The sequence below is a fragment of the Galleria mellonella genome, unplaced genomic scaffold (genome assembly GCF_026898425.1).
Source record: "Galleria mellonella isolate WM207_F2 unplaced genomic scaffold, CSIRO_AGI_GalMel_v1 utg37, whole genome shotgun sequence".
Lineage (NCBI taxonomy): Eukaryota > Metazoa > Arthropoda > Insecta > Lepidoptera > Pyralidae > Galleria > Galleria mellonella.
Genome location: NW_026442087.1, coordinates 3,421,846 through 3,446,238, shown reverse-complemented (window position 1 = coordinate 3,446,238; position 24,393 = coordinate 3,421,846). Strand labels below are relative to the sequence as shown.

The 24,393-nt window shown below is 37.1% G+C and overlaps 1 protein-coding gene across 3 annotated transcripts in view; it reads left to right on the top strand.

Annotated features, from left to right (window-relative positions):
• The window catches only part of LOC113515587 (uncharacterized), a 325,354-nt gene extending 301,311 nt beyond the window's left edge, over positions 1–24,043 (top strand). For all 3 annotated transcript variants that reach the window (XM_052897536.1, XM_052897535.1, XM_052897537.1), the window contains 6 exons: positions 18,179–18,264; positions 19,886–20,104; positions 21,237–21,407; positions 22,006–22,156; positions 23,295–23,462; positions 23,677–24,043. In XM_052897536.1, the coding sequence (XP_052753496.1) occupies positions 18,179–18,264; positions 19,886–20,104; positions 21,237–21,407; positions 22,006–22,156; positions 23,295–23,462; positions 23,677–23,898 (1,017 nt within the window). In that variant the 3' untranslated portion in view covers positions 23,899–24,043. The remainder of the gene's footprint in view (positions 1–18,178; positions 18,265–19,885; positions 20,105–21,236; positions 21,408–22,005; positions 22,157–23,294; positions 23,463–23,676) is intronic.
• The last annotated feature ends 350 nt before the right edge of the window (positions 24,044–24,393 follow it).

Below are 24,393 nucleotides of genomic sequence, written 5' to 3'. Positions count from 1 at the left end.
GTATTATGAAAAGATTTATTTATTTATTCTTTATTAACCACATTACAAAAAAAAAATGTCTGGTACAAAAGGTGGACTTAATACTATATATAGCATTCTCTCGCAGTCAACCTTTGGCAAAATAGAAAACACAAATTGTAATAAAACATTGCTTCGTATCGTTATATGTTACATACCTACAGACATAGTGGCGTTAAGTATTAAAATATCATAGTATGATCATCATCTCGGCCATTATCCGGCTGTTCTTTAGGGCAGTCCATAGATTGTCCTAAAGTCCTGAGCTACCCGTGTCCACTGTTTTGTTGCAATGCATTAGAGGTCGTACTTCAGAGCATTTGCCCGTACGGTATCAGAATATATGTGTCTCAACAATCATTATCATCATCGTGTCAGCCGTTAATTGTCTACTGCTAAACATAGGTCTCTCCCATATAGGAGGGCTTTGCCAACAGTCGCCATGCATGGCAGGTAGAACGACAACTACAGTTTTTTTTTATGGGTGAAAATGATATGGTAACCCCGCCTGCGCTAACGGGATACGCTGGCGGAGCACCAGTGAAGGGTGACAGATGAGAATGAAAACAGGCCAGTCAGCCCACCATGGTGAATTCATGAGGAATCAACCATGACAGTTTCCAGGGGGAACCGCGAGGAGGCCGACCCGGCTGGGTATATTGCTAGCAATGGGATTTTCAGTCTTCATCACTAACAATCCCTCTCCCCCCCGACAACTACAGTTAGGCTTTGGGCAAATTATAAGAGACACTGCTGACCATCCCCCGACTATTAACTTCTATTATTTGCTTTTTACGACACTCACGAGAAAGGAAGGGGGAAATCATAATATATCTCATAATATATCATTATTTCAAAATATTCTTGCCTCATAATGTACTATTTATTCATGGACAGTGTATTTCATGATGATTATCATTAAAATATTTATTTTAAGATATAGGAAAATAAAAATATAGAATGCCAGTATTTTTCGTGTTAATATCTAAATTTAAAGTTCAACACAACACAGCCAAATCGACTCCAGCATTTAGCTTTTGGATTCTTAAATTTTATTTCAAAAAAGTAAAAATTAACTCGAGTTACTAGGTAGTTACTAGATAGAGATAAAATATTATTGCAACGGACAAATAAGTATTGTTTAATGTGCAATACTTATTTATACAACTGAAGTGGAAAACAGGCATACGACCCGCCTGATGGTAAACAGTTACCGTAGCCTATGAAAGCCTCCAATATCAGGAGTATTACGCGCGTTGGGAAAATTTTGGCAGGGAGCTCATTCCATAACCTAATATATGCAACCCTGGAACTATGTCATCAAGTTCCCAGCACGTGGCAGTGGCAGCCCTAGCGGTCGCGGTATGAGTGCGCGCGGGCACGCGCGTGACGTCAGATAACAACAATTTATGGCGGCCTCACTCCGACACCGGCCTTCTATTGTTTCACACAACTCTGTATTTAACTACTATAAAAGTTTACAGCCCGCCCCTCCCCTCCAGAACACATTGTTTTGACGATGCAAGTTGAAATATACTTCTGTTTTAAATTTTCTTTCTTCTATTTTCGCCGTGAAATAAGAACAAGAATGCGAACGAATAAAATTTCAGGGGTCGTTGCGTCAAGATGCGGAGGTCTTAAAATTTTATTTCAAAGGTCACTTGTTTCTTTAATTCCGGGCAACGATTAGGTAAAATATTTTCGTTTTTGTTTGTTTTAATATACTTGTATGTATTCTGCAAATAATTTATTTGATTGGATGTCATTTGATTCACATTTGTAAATAATGTTATTATTTCAATACCGTCTTTCAAAAGAAAACGTTCACGCCCACTTTTTTTATTTTATCCGAGCAGTAAGTGCTTTATATTATTCTCAATTTCGTTTATAATATAGTATATGTCATATATAAGTATATTTATTATTTATATATATTTATTCGTTTATATATGTGATATTAGAATGTATGTATATCAATAATTACTAGTACCGTATTCAAGTATTCTGACACTTGCCTATGGTTGACTGGGAGAGAATGCTTGTAGCATTAAGTCCGCCATGTACACATATATGTACTAATGAATAAATAAATAAATATTATAAGTGTAAGCTCCATATTGAAGTTATCGGGGATATATGGATAAATAGTTCAGTAAATATATGTAAATTTAGTATTCCTTTATAAAAAAGTTGATTCCATTCTAAGTAGTATAAGAAAAATAAAAAAAAAGTTATATGTTTTATGAAAAAGAAATAAAGGAGTGTTTAGTTTTTTTTTTTACAGGATTACATAAAGGACAGAATTTAAATGATCGATCTTAGATATGATACTTGCCCACTATTACCTACCTAAATAGATTAAAAATAAACAAAAACGCCTGCCGTAATGGCTCAAGGATGTTTCAAATATTTCACCAACATAAAATAATTCTTTTTTTTTTCTTTCAACATCAATGCTTCATTGTAACATAAACAGCAATAATGGAAATGCTATCGGAATTACTTTCGATGTGGGAGAGAGACGCAGATACTCGTCTAGCGTTTGTGCGAGCGTGACAGAAGCGGGCGGACACACGGATTGTCGTGCGTAGCGACCATAACGCATAAAGGGACGGGTGACGTTCGTGTTTAATTAGCGGGACACCGGTATATACCAGTTTTAGAAAGTGTTTCACTGCACTACATACCTATAAATTAGTATAAGCGATTAGTTTGACTGCACTGGAATGCTTTTAGAGATTTTAATGTAGCTCTAAATTTAAATTTCTCAAATAGGATCGAGGGGAATTTAAATTAAGAATTTCAATTTAGTGTTCATTTAAACAGATTCATTTATTTAATTTATTTTGAATTCAATCGAATTCTAAATGAAGTGATTTATTTATGAATAAATAATTGAATAAATATATGAAAAAAAATATTGCATTCTACATTTCAATTAGCGCCTCATATTATTTTATACCACGAAGATCCCTTTGGCCGCAACAGAATATCAGTGCTTTGCTCTTTTGAGGGCGAAGCAATAAACTGAGTTGTGAAACTGTTTTGTATTGCTATGGCACACTCACAAACGAAAATTGTATTTAGCTTTATGTATTATTTTTTTTTATCATTTATGTTATCTCGCTTTTTTTTTGTATATGTATGTTGTAATTTGTGTGCTGTAAGTAATGCAAATAAATTATCTATCTATCTATCTATCAAGATGGTAAACAAGCACACAGCCCGTCTTATGTCCCGTCCCGGTAAACGATCACTGTAACCTATGGATAAATGCAACACTAGGGGTGTCACGTGCGCGTCGCCGAACCTAAAGAAACCTTAACCCCTTTTTTAAGAATCTCATACTGTAGTCTCTAGGGAAAAACTAGGTAGGGAGCTCATTCCGCAGCCTGAACGTTTGCAATTATGTTTGCATCTGGTGAAACAGTAACAGAAAAAACAATGTGATAATTTCCCTGGTTTGTATAAAACTGTTTTATTTACAATTATTCTATTTAAAACGGAGCTACAGGAACATGTTAATATTACTGTATGTTTTAGTGCATCAAAGAATATATATATATATATATATATATATATATATATATATATATATTTAATTATTCTTGTAATAAATAATTTCCTATAATAAAACAAATGATAATGTTTCTATAGTATAATTACATTTTTTACAGCAAAAATTTATCTTTTTTTTTTCTTTTTTTTTTTATACAACTTAGAATGGCAAACAATCTGACGGCCCACCTGATGGAAAGTGGTAACTGTCGCCTATAGACATGAGCAGTACCATGGACATAACAGAGTATACTGTTTCGTCCATGATACCCCCATGCGTTGCCATTCCTGAGGACTCAGGTGTTATTCCTCTGTACCCAGTAAATTCACGCCATATCCCACCCTTCAAACTGAAACACAGCCACGCAAACACAACTACTTCACGGTTGAAACACGAACGGGACAGAGGTACCCAAGCAATCGAGTTTTGTACAAAGTCTCCCTCTGGTAATCTAGTATCTAGTGTAACTATAGTTTTTTTATTCGTTACTGACCGCATTACAGAACAATTTTTCTTATAATAGTCGGACTTAATACTATATAGCATTCTCTCCTAATCAGTTACTTGCTTGTTTTTTTTAAGCAGTCGAATAGAAAATACCAACAACAAATATTGTTTAACTCATAAACTCAGTCGGTTCTACGTGTAACTGATTTATATTCTTTAAAACGACGTAATATGTGCGTCCCATAAAACACGGGGACGGCGTCACCCTACGTTTTATACCGTAATTTAACAGCCTACTATTAAAATTTAAAATATACTCTACACAAAGGTAATTACTGCGTTTTGGTGTCGTAAATTCTAGAAAAAAATGTGAATTCTGTAAACGGACGTGCTACAAATGTCGCTTGTTATGAGCTGTAAATCAGTAATTTATAAAGTTTGTAGAAGATCGCGCGGCGGGGTCAGCGGGGTCACCCTACTGCGGTAGCATTAAAGTAGTATTAACCGGTTTACACTAGTTTTAACCGACTTTTAAGATAAGATAGTTTCGTAGATCAATTTTTAAATTTACAGAATGTATTATTGTACCGGTCTTGCTGTATTTTTGTCAAGATTAAAATTGGCAAGAAGTTGATAAAGGTATTACCGAAACTCGACTGTTCTTGACCATTCTTTTTTTAATAATTATAATAGAATAGACGAATAATTTATACAGCTGTACTTCCGTATTTTTTTAATGGGTGATAATGGAATGGCTGCCCGCCTGCGCTATCGGTATACGTTCGCGGGGCACCAGTAAGAGGTGATTTATGAGGCTGAAAAGGCAAGTCAGTCAGTCATCGTGATGAATTCATCTGGAATTAAACATGACGGTTTCCAGGGGGACCGCGAGGAGGTCAACCCGACAGAGTGTAGTGCTGGCAATGGTGAAGCTGGACCACATTACTAACTTTATTCTCATCCGTACTTCTGTATGGGTTCCATATTCATTTTGTAAGAATTAATATTATGAGACTGCTATTTATTCAATAATAATCTATTCTCATATTCGTCAAGGGTCATCGTAGGTGATCGATAGCGTGAAGTGCCAATAGTTCATTGGCACGAGCCAGCTCGTGTCTAGGGGCTCTAAGCTATCACGGATCTCGTGCCGAGAGGCACTAACCTACAAAAACCATACCTACGCGACCATAAAAGCACGACGCTGTGCCGCCAGCCGGCAAGCAATTCGGTAGCGACGTATTGAGGTATGAAGTAAAAACGGACAGCGGAGTTTAATTTTAATTTTTTTTTCTAATTTTCAAGAAAACAGCGACCTCTATCGTGATAAAATTAATATACATAGAACGAACATAGGAGTAAACTTTATCAATTAACAAAATAATTATAAATATCAGTTAGCATAAAAAATACAGGCGAATTAAAGAATTCTTATTTTTGAAAAGCGTTAGTTTTTTTTTTTAAATAACAGACGCTAATAATTTATAATTAGTTTCTAAAAAAATAGTTTTTAATCACAAAAAATACAGTTATTTTGATTAAAAAACTAAAGTACTGAATTTATTTCGATAAAATTTTTAGAGGCCCTATCTCAACCTTAAGCAGGTCCTCTGGAAATTACAATAAAATCTGTAATCTCTCAAATCGATTTTTTCGAAACGATAGCTTCAATCGTCATAAAAACAATTAGAAACAAGCACAAAAGTAAAACAAATTAATAGTAAAATAATTATCAAAATCGGTTTAGGATTATCAAAGTTATTGTGTAGCACAAAAAACAAAGACGATATGGTTTTTTTTTTCTTTTCGAAATCGTTTAAAACAGCGCTCGCCCATCGATTGCACCACACCACCTCGTAGGCAATGCTACTCTTTCTGTTAGCAAAATGTAATCTCAGCTTTCGCTTACACTGTGATAGAAAACGTGTCCTGCGAGTGATGGCCGGCCGGCTCAGTGGCCCAGACGGGAGGACCATTGTGCTGCCGATAAACGAAATTGTATGTGCTCTAATATCGGCCATTCAGTGAGACGAGCCACTCGAACCTCGCCTAGATAAGCTCACGTAGATTAGTTTCGATTCGGTTCCCCACTCAAATTGTATCCTTACATGTTTATTTTGAGAATAGCTGAGATTGGGTCCTGGGGATTGCTGCTACTTATGTTTTCCTTGTGTTGCCCAGCTGATATGATTGTACGTATGAAACGTTCGGAATATATGCCAACTGCTAGCTGTATCCAATGGTTTTACTTATGTGAATTGGGATAAAAATAATACTAAACCAGTAAACCTGCGTGGACTGAACAACGGTCGAAAATTGATAGCTAACATGAAAGGTTGTAGAATTTCTAGTAATAATAGTAGTCAATCTTTAAGTGTTGGTACTCATATGCATACTAATGGTAACGAAATTAAACAAAATAATTCTGATCAACTAATCAAGAAGTACTCTCTCTTCATTTAAGAGTTTTCTCTTGTCGGTGCAATTAATTCATGAATTCTCTTCCAGCCAGCTCTATACCAGGTCATATCTTTGACATCCCTATACGACATGACATCTAGTGTTTCTTTTATCTGTCCCATATAGTTATTCCTCGGGCTTTCTCTTCCTCTTTTACTTTCTATTTTTCCTTCTACTATGCTCTTTAAAAAATCATCATGTCGTATAAGATGACCCAGTGTTTTGCGTTTTCTGTTCTCTATTGTTTTTATTATTGTTCTTTTCTCATTCACCCTTTTCAAGACTTCTTCATTCATTATTTTTTCTGTCCAGTTTATTCTTTGCATTCTCCTCCATATCCACATTGCAAATGCCTCAAGCATCTTTCTTTCCTTCTGCGTCATTATTATGAGATTTATGTAATACTTCTAAATTTAGAATGTGTAAATATTTATAATTCTCATTTTGTGAATAGCGTAACCTCTCTATATTATCCATACACTAGCATACACATTTTATTAAATTAAAAAAAAAATGTTGTTACTTAAGTTTGTAATACTAAATAGAAACATGGTCGCGCAATGTTAGCATGGAAAGTTGAAAATGATATATAGATTTTCGAACCTTATTTCTTTAGAAAAAAAAAAATTACTTTTAAGTAGAAATATACTTTTTCTCAAATATGCTTGGAAATGTGAGCATTACTTTGACAATCTTCCTCGAGATAAATCAAAATTGCCGTACTGGCTAGATACATGCGGGCAGCGGCCGGCAAAAGTTGTATGAAAATCTATATCTGTCGTGTTTTGGGGCCAAATAAATTACTATGTAAACTCATATCTGTCCTGTAATTTAAAAATGGAATGACCTTTTACTTCGAAACACGGCTACCAAGGAGGTAACTAATAAAAGGTTTTATTTAAATTCCGAACTGACTTGCAAATAGAAAGCCGTTTATTGAAAAAAAAAAAAACAAAGGAACATTATGGCGCGTGAAAAATGATTATTGTTCGTTATTCGTCATTGAACTTAAAAAGTAAAATTGTGTTTTTGATTTCCGCGCATTGTTTGAGAAAAGTACTATACAAGCCTTGGCCACAACTAGGCATTGATGGACTCACGTATGTGTGCCTCGGCTACGCCTCGGCCCACATTTGCACGTTCATCCATCAATGCCTCAGTTGCTGGCCGCTGCAGTAATGTACTATTTTTAAAAGGAATTTTTAAAAGGAAGGAATGTTTTAGATTTTACCTTGCAAATAAAAGATAATAGAATTAAAATACGTTTACCGTTTTAATCATAGATGCATTATAATTTTGCAATAACTGTTTAATAGCAATTCTAGATACAGATAATCTAATCCATCATAAACCCGTAATAGCAAAAACTGTTATTCATAAACGCGCTATAGAAAGCCAATAAGGCGAAAACGTCGAATAGCGGTCCTATAAAGTTATGTCTAATGCCTACTATAAACGCATGTTAACCTCAAAATGATTTGCATTAATTTAAAATGATATTGTATTTTATGCATATAAATGTAATTTTTTCATTCTCTGTTATCTTAAATGTGAATCAGTTAAAAATCTACCATTAATTATTATTACTACCAGAGGGAGACTTTGTACAAAAGTCGATTGCTTCCTCTGTCCCATTCGTGTTTCAACCGTGAAGCAGTTGTGTTTGCATGGCTGTGTTTCGCTTTGAAGGGTGGGATATGGCGTGAATTTATAGGGTACAGAGGAACAACACCTGAGTCCTCAGGAATGGCAACGTATGGGAGGTATCATGGGCGAAACAGTATACTCTGTTATGTCCACGGTACTGCTCATGTCTATAGGCGACGGTTACTACTTTCCATCAGGTGAGCCGTTAGCTTGTTCGTCATTCTAATTTGTATAGAAAAAAAATTATGAAGAATCAAATTATTATAATATGATATGCACTTCCATCCCAAAGACGTGTTTAAAGAACATCGTGTTTGCTTAACCTTGTCCAAGTTTATTAATATTTATGTGTATGAATTGAATGTATGAATAAATACCATGTAGTCTCGGCATAAAATGGAGCACCCCTTCCTTTCCCGTGGGTGCCGTAAGAGGCGACTAAGGGAGATCGAGGGATGGGCAACAGCGTCCCTCTTAAAACATCTCTAAAAGCCTGACTGCGGTTACCAATCCGCCTGCCAAGCGTGGTAACTACTGGAAAAACTCCAGTAGTTATCACGTGCATGGTGATGGCTTATGTCCAATAGTGGACAGTTAACGGCTAAAGTTATTACTTTAGCCGTTAACTGACATTTGTCGATGTTGCTGCTAAAGAGCTCTTTAAATCTAGAATAATAGTCATCAGAGGGAGACTTTGTACAAAAGTCGAAAGTGCTTGGGTACCTCTGTCCCATTCGTGTTTCAACCGTGAAGCAGTTGTGTTTGCATAGCTGTGTTTCGGTTTGAAGGGAGGGATATGGCGTGAATTTACTGGGTACAGAAGAATAACACCTGAGTCCTCAGGAATGGCAACGCATGGGGGGTATCATGGGCGAAACAGTATACTCTGTTATGTCCATGGTACTGCTCATGTCTATAGGCCACGGGTACCACTTTCCATCAGGTGGGCCGTCAGCTTGCTTGCCATTCTAAGTTGTGTAAAAAAAAAATAAGAATTACTATGAATAAGCCCGTTAAACTAAAGCGTGCTATGATCGTGGGACTCGTTAGCTGCAGCGCGGCCAACCGCAACCCTCCAATGCTGCATTAGTTGAGTACAAAACCGTGTAGCGCCGCTCCAGAGATTACGAGACACTCCCGCTTGTCAACTCCTGTTTGTTTCTACCCAAGAACAAGAAATTATATAGAAGGAGTGATAAAATTGTCATATCATAGTAGGCTAGTGTATAGAAAATGTTATACGGCCGTATAACCATACCAAATTCAGATACAACCTGCTCACATACGTTCTACATAAACTGCGTTGAATATATAATCTAGTGAAGTAAAATTTGTCATTGACAAATAATTGACATATCAAACATTTTCTACACACTAGCCTGCTATGAATTGAGGAAAATAGCAGCTTATGGTGTATCTTTCGTCCTTTTTTACTAATTATATTTGCATAAGAAGAAAGGAGGCAATTATATGATTTATAGGATTTATTTTATCATTTTTTCTATGTAAATCCTTGTTGTTAGGTTTCCACACTGTCGTTAGTTGTAGTTTCAATTTATTCACAATAAGGAAGTCAAAGGAATTAGGTCATATAGCTTGATTGTTTATAAAAAAAAAATTAATTATCTATGTTTTAAGATAACTAGATTAACTCGCCATATTTTCTTTTCAGCTATGTCTTTTAAACTTCAAAATAGTTTTGCACGTTAATGTATCTATTTTTTATACAACTTGACATGACAAACAAACAAGTAGCAACCGTCGCCTATGTATGTACATGAACAATACCGTGGATATCATACACATCATCAGCCTGTTTGCCATTCTAAAAAAAAAAAAACTGTTTAAAGGATTTTTAATAAATTTTACCACATAGAATGTCTATAATCTATGATTAACTAAATACGATAAGCTAACGGTTTCTGTTTCAAATTCGTCAAGGTTGAAGCGTGCGTGAGTGTGGCCAATAAAACGATTATATCTCTAAAAATATTAGCACATAACTTTCTATAAGATAGACCGCAGTCACAAATCTAAACCGACGATACAATGTCTAGATAATAATACGATTTATATTTCGTGTAAGTGCTTGCATATTTATTGCCTTTTTTAAGATATATTATATACATACATATACAACATAGGATGGCAAACAAGCTAACAGCCCACCTGATGGAAAGTGGTAACCGTCGCCTATAGACATGAGCAGTAACATGGACGTAACAGAGTATACTGTTTCGCCCATAATACCTCCATGTGTTGCCATTCCTGATGACTCAGGTGTTATTCCTCTGTACCCTGTAAATTTACTGTCGTATCCTCTTCAAACCGAAATACAGCCATGCCAACACAACTGCTTCACGGTAGAAATACGAATGGGATGGATGTACCCAAGTAAATGACTTTTGTTCAAAGTCTTGTGCTTTATAATTTGGAAGGTTACGTAAAGTCATTCTTTGAACACCCTACCTCTATCGGATAATGAGGTATCGGAAGGGATTGTATTTCTACAAAGTTTTTTATTTCACCTATATATATTATTATTGGCTGTGTGGTCCCGGCATAGAATAGGCCACCCCTTTCTTTCCCGTGGGTGTCGTAAGAGGCGACTAAGGGAGGGCGAGGGATAGGCATCAGCGTCCTTCTTAAAACATCACCAAAACTTAATTGCGCTTGTCAATCCAGTGCCAATCATTTTATTTCATCTTTTTTTAATAGAACAAAAGTATTCCTGCATCTTTATTTTACTAATGAACAAAACTTTTATCATACTAATGGTAGCGGAATTAAACAAATACTAATCAACTAATTAGTAATATGGACTTCCGCAAAATAACACCAAGTTCAATTTTCTAATAATCTGAACAAATTTTAATAAAATTTTGCAATGTATGTTGTTGCTTTAACTCGAGAGACAGGATAGTTATTACCCCGATGACATGACTTGAAGGGGGCAAAACAATATTTACTATTTCAGTTAATAACGTGTAAAATGTTGGACTTCCTTTAAAATAGATACTGTAGACTGTTTTAGCTACTGAAAGTAAATTTATTAGATCACCGCAGACGCTGGTCGCCACGCCGCCGCTATTGTCACTAAACATGCAAACGTAATGAAGTACAATATCCTAATTTATTCTCTTTATTGTTCTCTATTGACAAATAAATCTTCAGCCACGCGACCCGCAGACTTTTAAACTATTGCTAGACGGTTACTAATCGTTCTTTTTCTATTGTAAATCGGGATTTAATTTATTAACACGATTTATTTTATTTGCTTTTACTCACGTTTGTCCGTATAACCGGGATAAAAACCAGTCTATTTCCTTCTCCGTATTGTACATGAATCCCAAATTTCATAGCGAACGGTTCAGCCGTCAAGGAGCAATAAAGTAATACAATTAAACAAACTCAGTTTCACATTTATATATGTGTAGTCAGTTAAGTATTGAACTTAGCATGCATGTCGTAATGAGGGCGTAATATTAACAAATTAGTACTAATTACCATTTTAATTTACATGTAATTAGATCGAAAAAGCTCGACTAGTTTCGGAATCAATTCGTTATCCTTAGTCATGAGCGACTGTAAAGAAATTAATACATTAAAATATATTGTGTGCTTACAAAACTTTAAACAATAAAATTAGTACTACATATTTAGACGGTATAAACCATAGCGTGTGGATTTTCAAAAAGCATTGTATTAAGGTTCTTTTAGAGTCGATAATGCGTATGTGACATTCCTAATGTTGCAGGCGTCCATTGGCTGCAATGATTTTTATCAGTCGGGCTGTATGCTTGTTTGCTAAATTCGTGGGATAAATAAAACTTCATGTACGGGTTTTCGAATTAATGTTATTCTGATCGGTTCGAATTCATTCTCTGACATTTTGATTGTATACATTTTTTTTTATACTGGCATGACATTTTTTTTTTTATTATTTAGAATGGCAAACAAGCTGACTGCCCACCTGATGACATGAGCAGTACCATACACATAACAGAGTATACTGTTTCGTGAACACGAACTTCAAGCGACTGTAACCGTACATTGTTAGATCATTTCACCTTCACATAGAGTAATATATATATATATATATATAGTTTCTATGTGTGTGAATTGCTGTCATAGGCTATATTTAGAGTTACACAATTATAAAATATTATAGTTCTATATTGAAAACTGAAAAATGGGCATATTTTATTTTAAAAGATAATACATAGGTAAACAATTATCAGACCGTGTTTAGGGACATTTTCGATACTCGACCTTAGATTATTATGTTTTATACTAACTATATAACGTAACTATTAGTATGTGATTTAAGATTTTAATAAATGCCGTGAAACACGGTCATTGCAACTGCGAAGTGACGATAAAAATTTCGGGTCACTCGTTGGATTTAAGGCTTAAATGTTCAGGAAACCGTTCAGATTACACACCCTAGGGAGTCACCGAGGCAACTGCGTAAAGTGCGAGACGTTATATTGCGGGGGAAGCAAATCGGGACGCATTGCAGACCCCTGTGCGTCTCAGGGTACGATACTGTCTATTCCCCCCCGCAATGAAACGCGATCCCGAGCCGTCCTTGGTGCCAAACTCGGAATATAAAATATTCACACGGATTTTATTCGCAATTTTCAGGTCACTGGCACAGAAGTTTAACAGAATAGCTTTCGCTTGTAGGCTCGGAATATTTCACATGTCACCAGTGAAATTTCATATGCTAGAGCAAATCATATGTCACTACAGCTACGTCACTTAATAAAGAGTGCTACAAATCACTCTAAAGTGAAATCGCAAATAATCGCTTCGCTCGGATTTATTAGTGATTATTTATAAGTGTAGTACAGCCGACTGGGTGGTACTAAGCAAGAGAATTTATATTCTCTTTAAAACTTTAAATCTTATAAACTTTAAGGCACTGTAATTAAAGTCTATACTTTCCTAACACTGCCTTAAAGTTGTTATTTGCTGATTCTTATCATAAAAATTATAATTTATATTTCGTCGTCAACAGCAAATTGTGTTTTTGATCAAAATCAAACTGTCGAAATTTTTCTAAGGGACTACAGCATAGGGTTCTTCAAAAAGTGCCACTTTGGAAGAACCATATGCTCCTTTCCATTTGAACAACTCATGGTTTTAAGGTCTATTACGCGGGCTTGTTTGCCACTGAGCCACGATTCCCTTAATCCATTACAAACACTTCCAACCCTAAAATCACTAAAATTTTACGTTACAAATTCATTTCGCGGAAATGTTTTGTTCGTTTCATAAAATTTGTGAGCCATCAACGCGGACAAGTGTCAGCACTCGTCTGAGTTAAAACTGAATTAGCATCTGTCGTGTTCACATCAAATTGTGCTTTAAAGGTAACAAATAATATCGGCCCACGCTTGTTCCTCTCCCACAACAGCGTAAACACCCACACTGGCAAATAAATCAACCCATTGTCAAAATATTTACGATACCAAAAGATATCTGAGGATTCTCATACTTTGATAGTTGGAAATTTTGTGTTCTTTTGTTTCTATCACAAAGTGTAAATCTTACTTTAATAGAACATGCATCATTTGATCGAATGATAAGAGACTCGTATTTTATTAACAGGTTACAAATATTTGATTTAGAAAATGATTGGTCAATAATTGGTTGTGTATAAGATTATGCACTACAAAAAAAAAACGAACATAAAATAAACATAAATAACATAACCGAATTGTAAACCTCTTTTTCGAAAACAGTTGAACCAGTATGGAATTGAACCCTATCGATTAGAAAGAGATGTGAAAATCACATCAGAATATAACACAAAATGTTTGTATACTAAATCAGGTAAGACGCTCACATTCTTACTAATATTAATGTGAAATTGATTTCGTTTGTGACCTCTTAGTGTACTATATTTTTTATGATACTTAGAATGGCATTAGCATCTTCAAAATCCCCAGTCTCCTTATTACTCAAGCAGCAAATTCCGGTATCTTTTTGAAACTCACGATCGTAACATACGCTCCAGTACTGGTTTCGTTTTAAATTCTTTTATCCTACATTCTTCATGGCTCTGGAATATGCTTCCTGATACTACTAGGAGACTACCGATTAAACCGTTTTTTTTTAAATGTTTAAGTTTACTATTATACTTTATCCGAACAGTACGTACTTTATATTATTCTCAATTTCGTGTATAATATAGTGTATTTTATATATGTGTAAGTACATTTGTTATTTATATATATATATTTATTCGTTTATATATATATAATTTTAGTATATATGTATATTAATAACTACTAGTGCCATATCGGAGTTTTCTAACATTTCCATATGGTTGACTGGGAGAGAATGCTTTTAGCATTAAATCTGCCTTGTACTTATAATTAAATAAATAAATGACAAAGAAAATGACGTTCCAGTTTACGAAAAATAGTATCCGAGTACACTCTGTCTCCCAGAGGGGTATCCTCATGCGTTGCCATATATATATGAGATGGAGAAGGACATAGGCTGCATTTATTCCTGTCAGTGAACAATCTCGGTATCGAATGGGAAGTTACAGGTTAAAGATAGTTTAAAAGTAAAATAAAGCCTTAATATTACGTACCATAAAACTTAAAGTTGAATTTCATCAAAAGTATTTTCAATCAGCGATCACTCAATTGATTGGAAACTTTACCCTTTTACATTTGCCGGCGACAAATGACTAATGGCATGTTATTAAGCAAACTCTTGCTCAAACAAAGGGAGAAGTTAATTTGGGGGTCGTGGATTCGGATGGCCCGCTAATATTGCGCACGGGCGGGTTCTCTTCCGGCTTGTTCTCGATTACGTCGGAGGTCACGCGATCTCGAATTGTTCGAGTTTTCGCCGAATATTAATTAAGTTTTTAATTAAATGTTGTAAAAACGAATTATTCCTTTTATTGTCATAACACACGTAATAGTGATATCAAACGAACATCTGTTATATATAAACATAGCTATCTTAAATCCATACATAGATCCATAAGAATTGAAGATAGAATCCATGTACATTTAGAGGATTTTACGATTAAAAGATTAAATTGATGTAAACTGGCAACGCAGGTATGATAAAGCTGATGAAGGATAGTTTTCTTTTTAAATAATAACAATAAACTCTTTATTGCGTCAAAAAAGGGGAAGGGGGAAGTTATTGTTAGTAATTTAGACTACCAGTCTTAGTACTTTTTTTTGATGGGTGAAAATGGTATGGTAACGTCACCTAATGGGATACGCTGGCGGAGCACCAGTGAAGGGTGATCGATGAGAATGAAAACAAGTCAGTTAGCCTATCATGATGAATACATCAGGAATCAACCATGATAGTTTCCAGGGGGCACCGCGAGGAGGTTGACCTGGTTAGGTATATTGCTAGCAATGGGATTCTCAGTCACCATCACTAACAATCCCTTTCCCCCCAGTGCTAGTACTAGCAATATAGGATCAGGTCGACTAGCACATGGCCTCTCTGAAAACCATCGTATTAAATTCCTGGAGTGTTCAACATGATGTGCTAACTTTTCATTCTCATCTTTCATCCCTCATTCGTGATTAGCCAGCGCATACCGTTAGTGCAGGCGGAGTTACCATTTCATTATCATTCATTTAAAAAATACATAGAATAATGATACGAAATACGCATATATAAAAGGCGGTTTTATCGTTAAAAGCAATCTCTTAGAGACAACACTACATAAAGTAATAAGTGAGTACAAAGAGAAGGTAGATGGCGTAAATCAGACGTGGCAAATATAGAAAAAATAAATAATCAAATAAAATGCATATTATTCAAATGGACTTTTTTTTTATACCACTGAGGTGGCAAACAAGCATACGGCCCACCTGATGGTAAGTGGTTACCGTAGCCAATGAACACCTGCAATACCAGAAGTATTACGCGTGCATTGCCAACCCTGAAGAAACCTCTTTACCCCCCTTTAGAAGAGCTCCATGCTGTAATCTCTTGGGAAAACCTCGGCAGGGAGCTCATTCCACAACTTGAGTGTAAATAATTGCACAATAAGCACTTTTAAATCGTCATTTTTCTATGAATGCAGAGTTGGGAAAGTTGTTATCTGTTAAAAAGAAACATGACGCATGCATGATCGACTAACACATTTGTCGTTCAAGTAATCGTTTAGTCTGCAATGCGCTTTGTTCAATAAATGTTTTTAAAAAAAGTTTAAAACTTATTAAAAGGCAGATCCAAAATATTCTACAATAGGGTCCACCCTAGACGGACGTATGTCGACCAAATAGGCGACGTGCTGAAGAAGGACCAAATTAAAAGTACCCGTAACCGGCGAGCGTGTATGAAAAGATTGATGAATGTGGAGGAAGCGAAAGAGGTTTGTTTGAATCGAAGCATTTGGCGTTCCATTGCTTCTGCCTACCCTAATGGGAGACAGGCGTGACAGATATGTATGTATGTATGTATGTATGTATCTTATTACAATACATTGAATTGTGTTTTTTGGGAGTTCATTTTATTCGATTAATTGAGTAGAGTCAATTCTCTTATTTTCTTTTATTCCACTTTCATTAGTACACTAATAGTAGTGGAATTAAAAAAAAAAGAATCGGAGTGATCTAATGTTTTATACTTGAACATAAAAGAGATAATTGCTTCGAATTGTATTGTGTAATACATGTACACGCCTAATAAAAGAACAAATTACTCAATTTTTTACGGTTGTTGAATATAACATGAGGCGGTTCGTTCGCATTCCAATGGACCGGAATGCGGATTCATTTCATTATCGCAAAACTAAACTAGTAATACTAAATAAGTGTTTAAAATAATTACATGTTACATATTACAAAACAACATAATAATATAGATTACACAATTATATAATAACATTACTATTTTACTTTGAATTTAGAATAAAAACAAAAACATAAACGTTATGTTACAAAAGTTAACAAGTTCTTGTTTAAAACAATACCTTTGGTGCTATATAATTAAAACTGGTAAGTTTCTTTCGATGTTATTCCTCAGTATCTGTGATTGGTTACTTTTAAAAGGGGTACCAATAAAATAGTTCTTGAGTGGCGACCCCGTATGGGCAAACGCAGTGTAGGACGACTCCTCTTTAGATGGAGTGACGACCTGAAATGTATTGCAGGGAGTCAGTGAATGCAGGTGGCTCAAGACAGTTCTTTATGTCAGTCTATGGGGAGGCTTATGACCAGCAGTGGATGGATATATATATATATATATATATATATATATATCATTAACGTCATCATATTAGCCATTACCTACCCACTGCTGAATATAGGTCTCCCTTTATTGAAGAGCTTTGCCAATACTTGCCATGTTTGGCAGGCGGATTGGCAATCGCAGTTAAGCTTTGGTGATGTTCTTAGAGGAACGCAGCTACCCAACCCACGATCATTAAGTTCCCTTAGTCGTCTCTTACGACACCCACGGGAAAGGAAGGGGTGGCCCATTCTATGCCAGGACCTACACGTATTTGTATATATATACGTGTAGCTTCTGGCATTGAATTTCATTATTCGTGTTTTAACCGTGAAGTAGTTGTGTTTGCATGGCTGTGTTTCGGTTTGAAGGGTGGGATATGGCGTGAATTTACTGGGTACAGAGGAATAACACCTGAGTCCTCAGGAATGGCAACGCATGGGGGGTATCATGGGCGAAACAGTATACTCTGTTATGTCCATGGTACTGCTCATGTCTATAGGCAACGGTTACCACTTTCCATCAGGTGGGCCGTCAGCTTGTTTGCCATTCAAAGTTGTATAAAAAAAAAAGAAAGAATTAAGTTTTTGTAGATAGATAGATACTTTTTATTGTTTCCTCCAAAAGATTACAATAGTAAACTTATTATAGATATAAACAATTACAAGGAATAATCACAATGACAAAACAATGGGCGACCTTATCGCTAAAAGCGATCTCTTCCAGGCAACCTTTGGATGGAGATGAGTAATTATAAACGATGAAAAATTCTGTTAGTTCCAAATATTTATATAATATTGTATTTATTTTCGACAGAGCAAGGAGTTAAGTGGCGAGTGTGGCGGCATGGGAGTGCGCGCGCCGGACTCACTGCCAGGCCTTACACACCACTATCCGCCTAGGTAATATCATGGTTCTTTCTATAAGACAGTAATTTTATACAATTTACTAGCTGAGCCGGCGAACTTCATACCACCTAACAGTCGATTCTTTAATTTTTTAGTTTTTTTTTTTTATGTTTATTCTGCTATTCGGGACGCTGGGTCAGTTAGATAAATATTTACATCAATATTTATACGATACTCTCGTCACTCGATTGTTTTGCCTTTCTGGAACCTCTTCACTAACACTTGGACTTTATGGTATGGTATTTTAATACCATATTGACTTTTAACTATTATTACGAATCATTTGTATGGGAGTATAGAAAAGTGTTGTTTTTACACTTTTTTAGACAATTTTTTAAATTTTTCTTTCCGTAAGAATCATCCTCGTACTTTAAGGAATATTCTAAAAAAAGAATTACCGAAATTGGTTCAGTTGTTCTCGAGATTTGCGCTTAGGAACATATTCATTTTTATATTATAGATGTCTCTTTAAACGAATGTTTGTTTCGGGATTACAGAAAAAACTACTGCACTAAATTGAGTGAGATTTTTACAGTACTATCACTAGTTTTACCAGAGAGAGACTTTGTACAAAAGTCGTTTGCTTGGGCACCTCTGTCCTATTCGTGTTTGAACCGTAAAGCAGTTGTGTTTGCATGGCTGTGTTTCAGTTTGAAGGGTGGGATATGGCGTGAATTTACAGGGTACAGAGGAATAATAACTGAGTCCTCAGGAATGGCAAGGCATCATCTCAACGGGGGTATCATCGGCGAAACAGTATACTCTGTTATGTCCACGATACTGCTCATATCTATAGGCTATGGTTACCACTTTCCATCAGGCCGTTACTTGTTTGCCATTCTAAGTCGTATAAAAAAAATTATTTCAGGAAATCTAATTTAAAATTTGATGTATATTTTATCTTAATACGTCCCCTAACTGTGGTATATTTCATTGATTCAAAATCCACATGTACGAAGTTATAGGCAAAAGTTAAGTAAAGCCATAATAAATATATAGACATAATCAAATAACAGCAAGTAAACCAGGCAAACATGCCTAGTTAATTCATTTCTACTATATTCCATTGATTAAATATCTAATTCATGATGATCACGTCAGCCGTTAATTGTTCATGGCTAAATCTTCCACTATTGGGTGTATTGCCAGTAGTTGCCACGCTTGGCAGGTGAGTTGGCAACCGCAGTTCGGCTTTGTTAATATTTAAAAATGGACGTTGCTGCCAGTCCCTCAAGTATTAAATTCTCTTAGTCTCCTTTTACGACATCCACGGGAAAGGATGGGCTGGTCCATTCTATACCGGGATCAGACCAAAAATATTTAATTAGTATACCAAAATTACTTTGAAATCATTTACATGGGGTTTTTTTTTATTTTCACCCTAATACAATAGCACTTTTAATTCCCCTTACTATAGCTAATGGCAAACAGTCAAAAATATTTATAAAAATGCAAATTTTGACTCATACCAATATGTGATGTTTAAAGTTATCTTATATTGTTCAAGCTTATATAATGTGGTACAACGTTATCCAAGCTTGTACATTATTAAACAAAGTTATGTAATTCACTGTTGTCCAAGATTGTTCAAGGTCATTGCTATTCAATGTTCAAGGTCCCCAGCGAAATGTGACATAATGGGCGTGACGAAGCTAGTGAATGAAGTGAGTCCAAGTAGCTCCGAGGAGTCCAACTCGCCGACGGAGATCAACTGCTACCGGCGGCTCGGCGACCGGCCGCCGCTGATGAAACGGATCGCTATGGGCTTCAGTGGGGCGCTGCTGCAGCCGTCGGACGACGACTCCACGCCACTCGTCACTGATACACCAACTACGTACGTAACAGCTTGTATCTTGAAATATGAAATACATTTATTACGTATCTTTTTTGTCAAATGTCTTTCGTGGAAGGTTTAATCTGTTAAAGATAACACGAATTAACATTTTTCTTCTTTACAAACGTTGGTTGACACATTTCATTGGAAATGAAGATTTTAAATAAATTAAATATAAACTGTGTTTAAAATCTATATGCTCTAAATATGTTTTTGAGTATAGTATTTATATACCTTACTATGATATGCAGGTTGTAGTGGATGTAAAGTCCAAAGGCACTTAGTATTATTGAATATTTATTATTTTAAAACTATATATAACGTGACGACATGTTATACGTGCTGAGTGGCGGGAGCGAGAGAGCTCGAACGAACGAGTCAGAATGAATGATTACTAAACAAGTATATTAATATTTTTTCAAATCGTACAGTAAGATCTCCCTTCATTCATTTTTCATTCTCCAGATGTTATAAGAGGATAATTAGGGAATAAAGCGAATTAGGGAATATGAATACAAAAGTGCAAAAATGAATAACTAAAAATAAAACTACATACTTGGTCACCTGGCCAGCGGTATAAAAATAGACATATCCTCCTTTTGGGAGGAAAGAGTAAAGATTTTTTTTTATACAACTTAGAATGGCAAACAAGCTGGCAGTCCACCTGATGGAAAGTGGTAACCGTCGCCTATAGACATGAGCAGTAACATGGACATAACAGAGTATACTGTTTCGCCCATGATACCCCCATGCGTTGCCATTCCTGAGGACTCAGGTGTTATTCCTCCGTACCCAGTAAATTCACGCCATATCCCACCCTTCAAACTAAAACACAGCCATGCAAACACAACTGCTGTACGGTTGAAACACGAATGAGACAGAGGTACCCAAGCAATCGACTTTTGTACAAAGTCTCCCTCTGGTTATGATTTAATTTAAAGATTTTTAATACTTTGCACTTACTATATTAAATAAAGTATCTATCAACTTCCCACTGCCATAGATCTTTTCATAGATCTTATGATCTATGGCAGTGGGAAGTTGATAGAAAAGTTAAAGATATTATACTTTCCCTCAAGTTATCAATCGTTTACTCCATTAAGTAATATCAATCCTTACTTGAAACTTACAGACCCACAAATTTACCACTATGCCTCAATGGTGGTTACATAAACGAAGCATCAGAAGCGGAAGCTCGAACGAGAGAAAGCAACAGAGAGGTGCCTGCGCCACCGCGTCGCACCGAAACACTACAAGGAGACCTCGACGTAGACTTCAGACGGTGTACCAATATTAAAAATAGGTAACTGTCAATTATACACATAAATTTTTATTACGGGCAGATCTGGGTGTTTTTAACACATAGGTGCAGAGTCCAGGAACAATCGACTACCATACTTAATGAAAAAATATTCCTTATGTGAACCGAAGCGGAGATGGCATCCTTTTGTTTAGTTTTGTTTTAATTGCCGAAGCAAATGACAATAATTTTAAACGATCCTAACATGAATTGAAAATCTGAAGTTTATGCTTAGAGTCAACTATTGGATTACCTGAACGCAGTCAATAACTAACTGTGAAGTTTATACGACTTAAATCTTTTAATAATGTGTTTAGAATCTCTCTTTGGAATCAACTTCCAGCAGCAGTATTTCCTAACTGATACGACATCATAAAAACAGAGGGTACGTTATTTGATAGCCATAATATTGTTAATATTTGTATGCGAGGAACTTACCACTTTTATAAGGTTTATTTCTAATTCATAAGTAATAAATGAACTGCAGAACTAAGCATTCTTTGAAAGAAACAGTAAAGGGTTTTCGTTAATTAATTTAGTCCTCATGTTTGTAGGTAGACAGAATCGTCTTTTAAAAGAACATTTTGTATATACATTACAGCAGTCCAGTGGGTGCTTGTAGTCGAACGACGTCTTCTTCCTCAGGAGCGTCGTCGTGTGGAGGTTCCCACGCGTCTGGCAACAACAATGCTCCACGCGCCGAGCCTGAACTGAGACAAGCGCCGTGGTTTCAACAAGGAATACCTAGAGAGGTAATCTTACTTTAACAACTGCTGGACATACATCTTCATAAAAGGAGGCTATATCTACCAGTGTTTCCGTGTGGTCCCAGCATAGAATAGGCCACCTAATTCTTTCCCGTGGGTGTCGTAAGAGGCGACTAAGGGAGGGCGAGGGATGGGTAGCAGCGTTCCCCTTAAAACATCTCCAAAGTTTAACTGCGGTTGCCAATTTGTTTGCCAAGCGTGGCAACTACTGGAAACACCCCCCTAGGGGGACATTTATTTTCAGCAGTGAAGAGTTAAAAGTTGATATGATGATATTTACCAGAAGGAGATTTTGTACATAAGTCGTTTGCTTGGATACATCTGTCCCATTCGTATTTCTACCGTGAAGCAGTTGTATTTGCATGGCTGAGTTTCGGTTTCAAGAGTGGGCAAGGATATGGCAGTTAATTTACAGGGTACAGAGAAATAACACCTTAGTCCTCAGGAATGGCAACATATAGGGTTATCATGGGTGAAATAGTATACTCTGTTATGTCCATGGTACTGCTCATGTGTATAGGCGACGGTTACCACTTTCCATCAGGTGGGCCGTTAGCTTATTTGCTATCTTAAGTTGCATAAAAATAATATAGCTTGCTATTAATACAATGGTCAGGCAAGTTTCTCTAGGATATTATTTAGAGTTTTCTTTTGCGCTGGAGTTTTGTAATTTTCCTTAGTTACTTTTTAAATATTATTTACGAAGGGGTAGGTATTTTAACTCGATTATCAGACAATATATTTAATAATATATTTTACAGCTAGAGTATACACTTTAAATTAAAGTTCTGCGTCCATAATAATGTACAACATGTTCAAAATAATTTTATGTATTCCATGATCAGGATTTTTTTTTAAATGGTATGACAACCCCGCCTGCGCTAACGGGATACGCTGGCGCAGCACCAGTGAAGGGTGATAGATGAGAATGAAAACAGGTCAGTTAGCTCATCATGATGAATTCATCAGGAATTAACCATGATAGTTTCCAGGGAGAACCGCGAGGAGGTCGACCTGGTTGGTTATATTGCTAGCAATGGAATTCTCAGTCTCCATTACTAACAATCCCTTTCTCCCCAAGGTATATGCTCTATTAAACTTTGGACTTCCTTGATGTTTGCAGATAGCTCTCGAAGTACTAAGCAGTCAGGCTGTCGGTGCGTTTTTGGTACGTGGCAGTACAACGCAAGCCGGCTGTTTCGCACTGTCCGTACGCGTGCCCAGAGACTTCCAGCCTTCAGGAATCGCACACTATTTGATACTGAGGACGCCCAAGGGATATAAGATAAAGGTCAGCTGATTTGTTTCATGTATTAACTAGGCTGTTAACGTTATAGTTCTTTCACAAATGTGCCTGGAAGAGATCGCTCTTAGCGATAAGGTCGCCCATTATTTTCTCATTGTGATTATTTCTTGTAATTGTTTATGTTTATACAAGTTTACTGTTGTAATCTTTTGGGGGAAACAATAAAGAGTATCTATCTATGTTTGTGTTCCGCGCGCAGGGGTTCACGAAGGAGTTCACGTCGCTATCGGCGCTGGTGACGCACCACAGCGTGATGCCGGAGCTGCTGCCGGTGCCGCTGCGGCTGCCGCGCGCGCCGGCCCGCGCGCCGCCCGCGCGCCGCGACCACGCGGACATCGACACCGTCGCGCACCACGCGCGCCACCCGCACGCGCGCGCACACCACCACCTGCAGAACTTCCTCGCGCAGCTCGACGTCTGAGCGCACCACGCGCACCACGCGCGCCACCCGCACGCGCGCGCACACCACCACCTGCAGAACTTCCTCGCGCAGCTCGACGTCTGAGCGCACCACGCGCACCACGCGCGCCACCCGCACGCGCGCGCACACCACCACCTGCAGAACTTCCTCGCGCAGCTCGACGTCTGAGCGCACCACGCGCACCACGCGCGCCACCCGCACGCGCGCGCACACCACCACCTGCAGAACTTCCTCGCGCAGCTCGACGTCTGAGCGCACCACGCGCACCACGCGCGCCACCCGCACGCGCGCGCACACCACCACCTGCAGAACTTCCTCGCGCAGCTCGACGTCTGAGCGCACCACGCGCACCACGCGCGCCACCCGCACGCGCGCGCACACCACCACCTGCAGAACTTCCTCGCGCAGCTCGACGTCTGAGCGCACCACGCGCACCACGCGCGCCACCCGCACGCGCGCGCACACCACCACCTGCAGAACTTCCTCGCGCAGCTC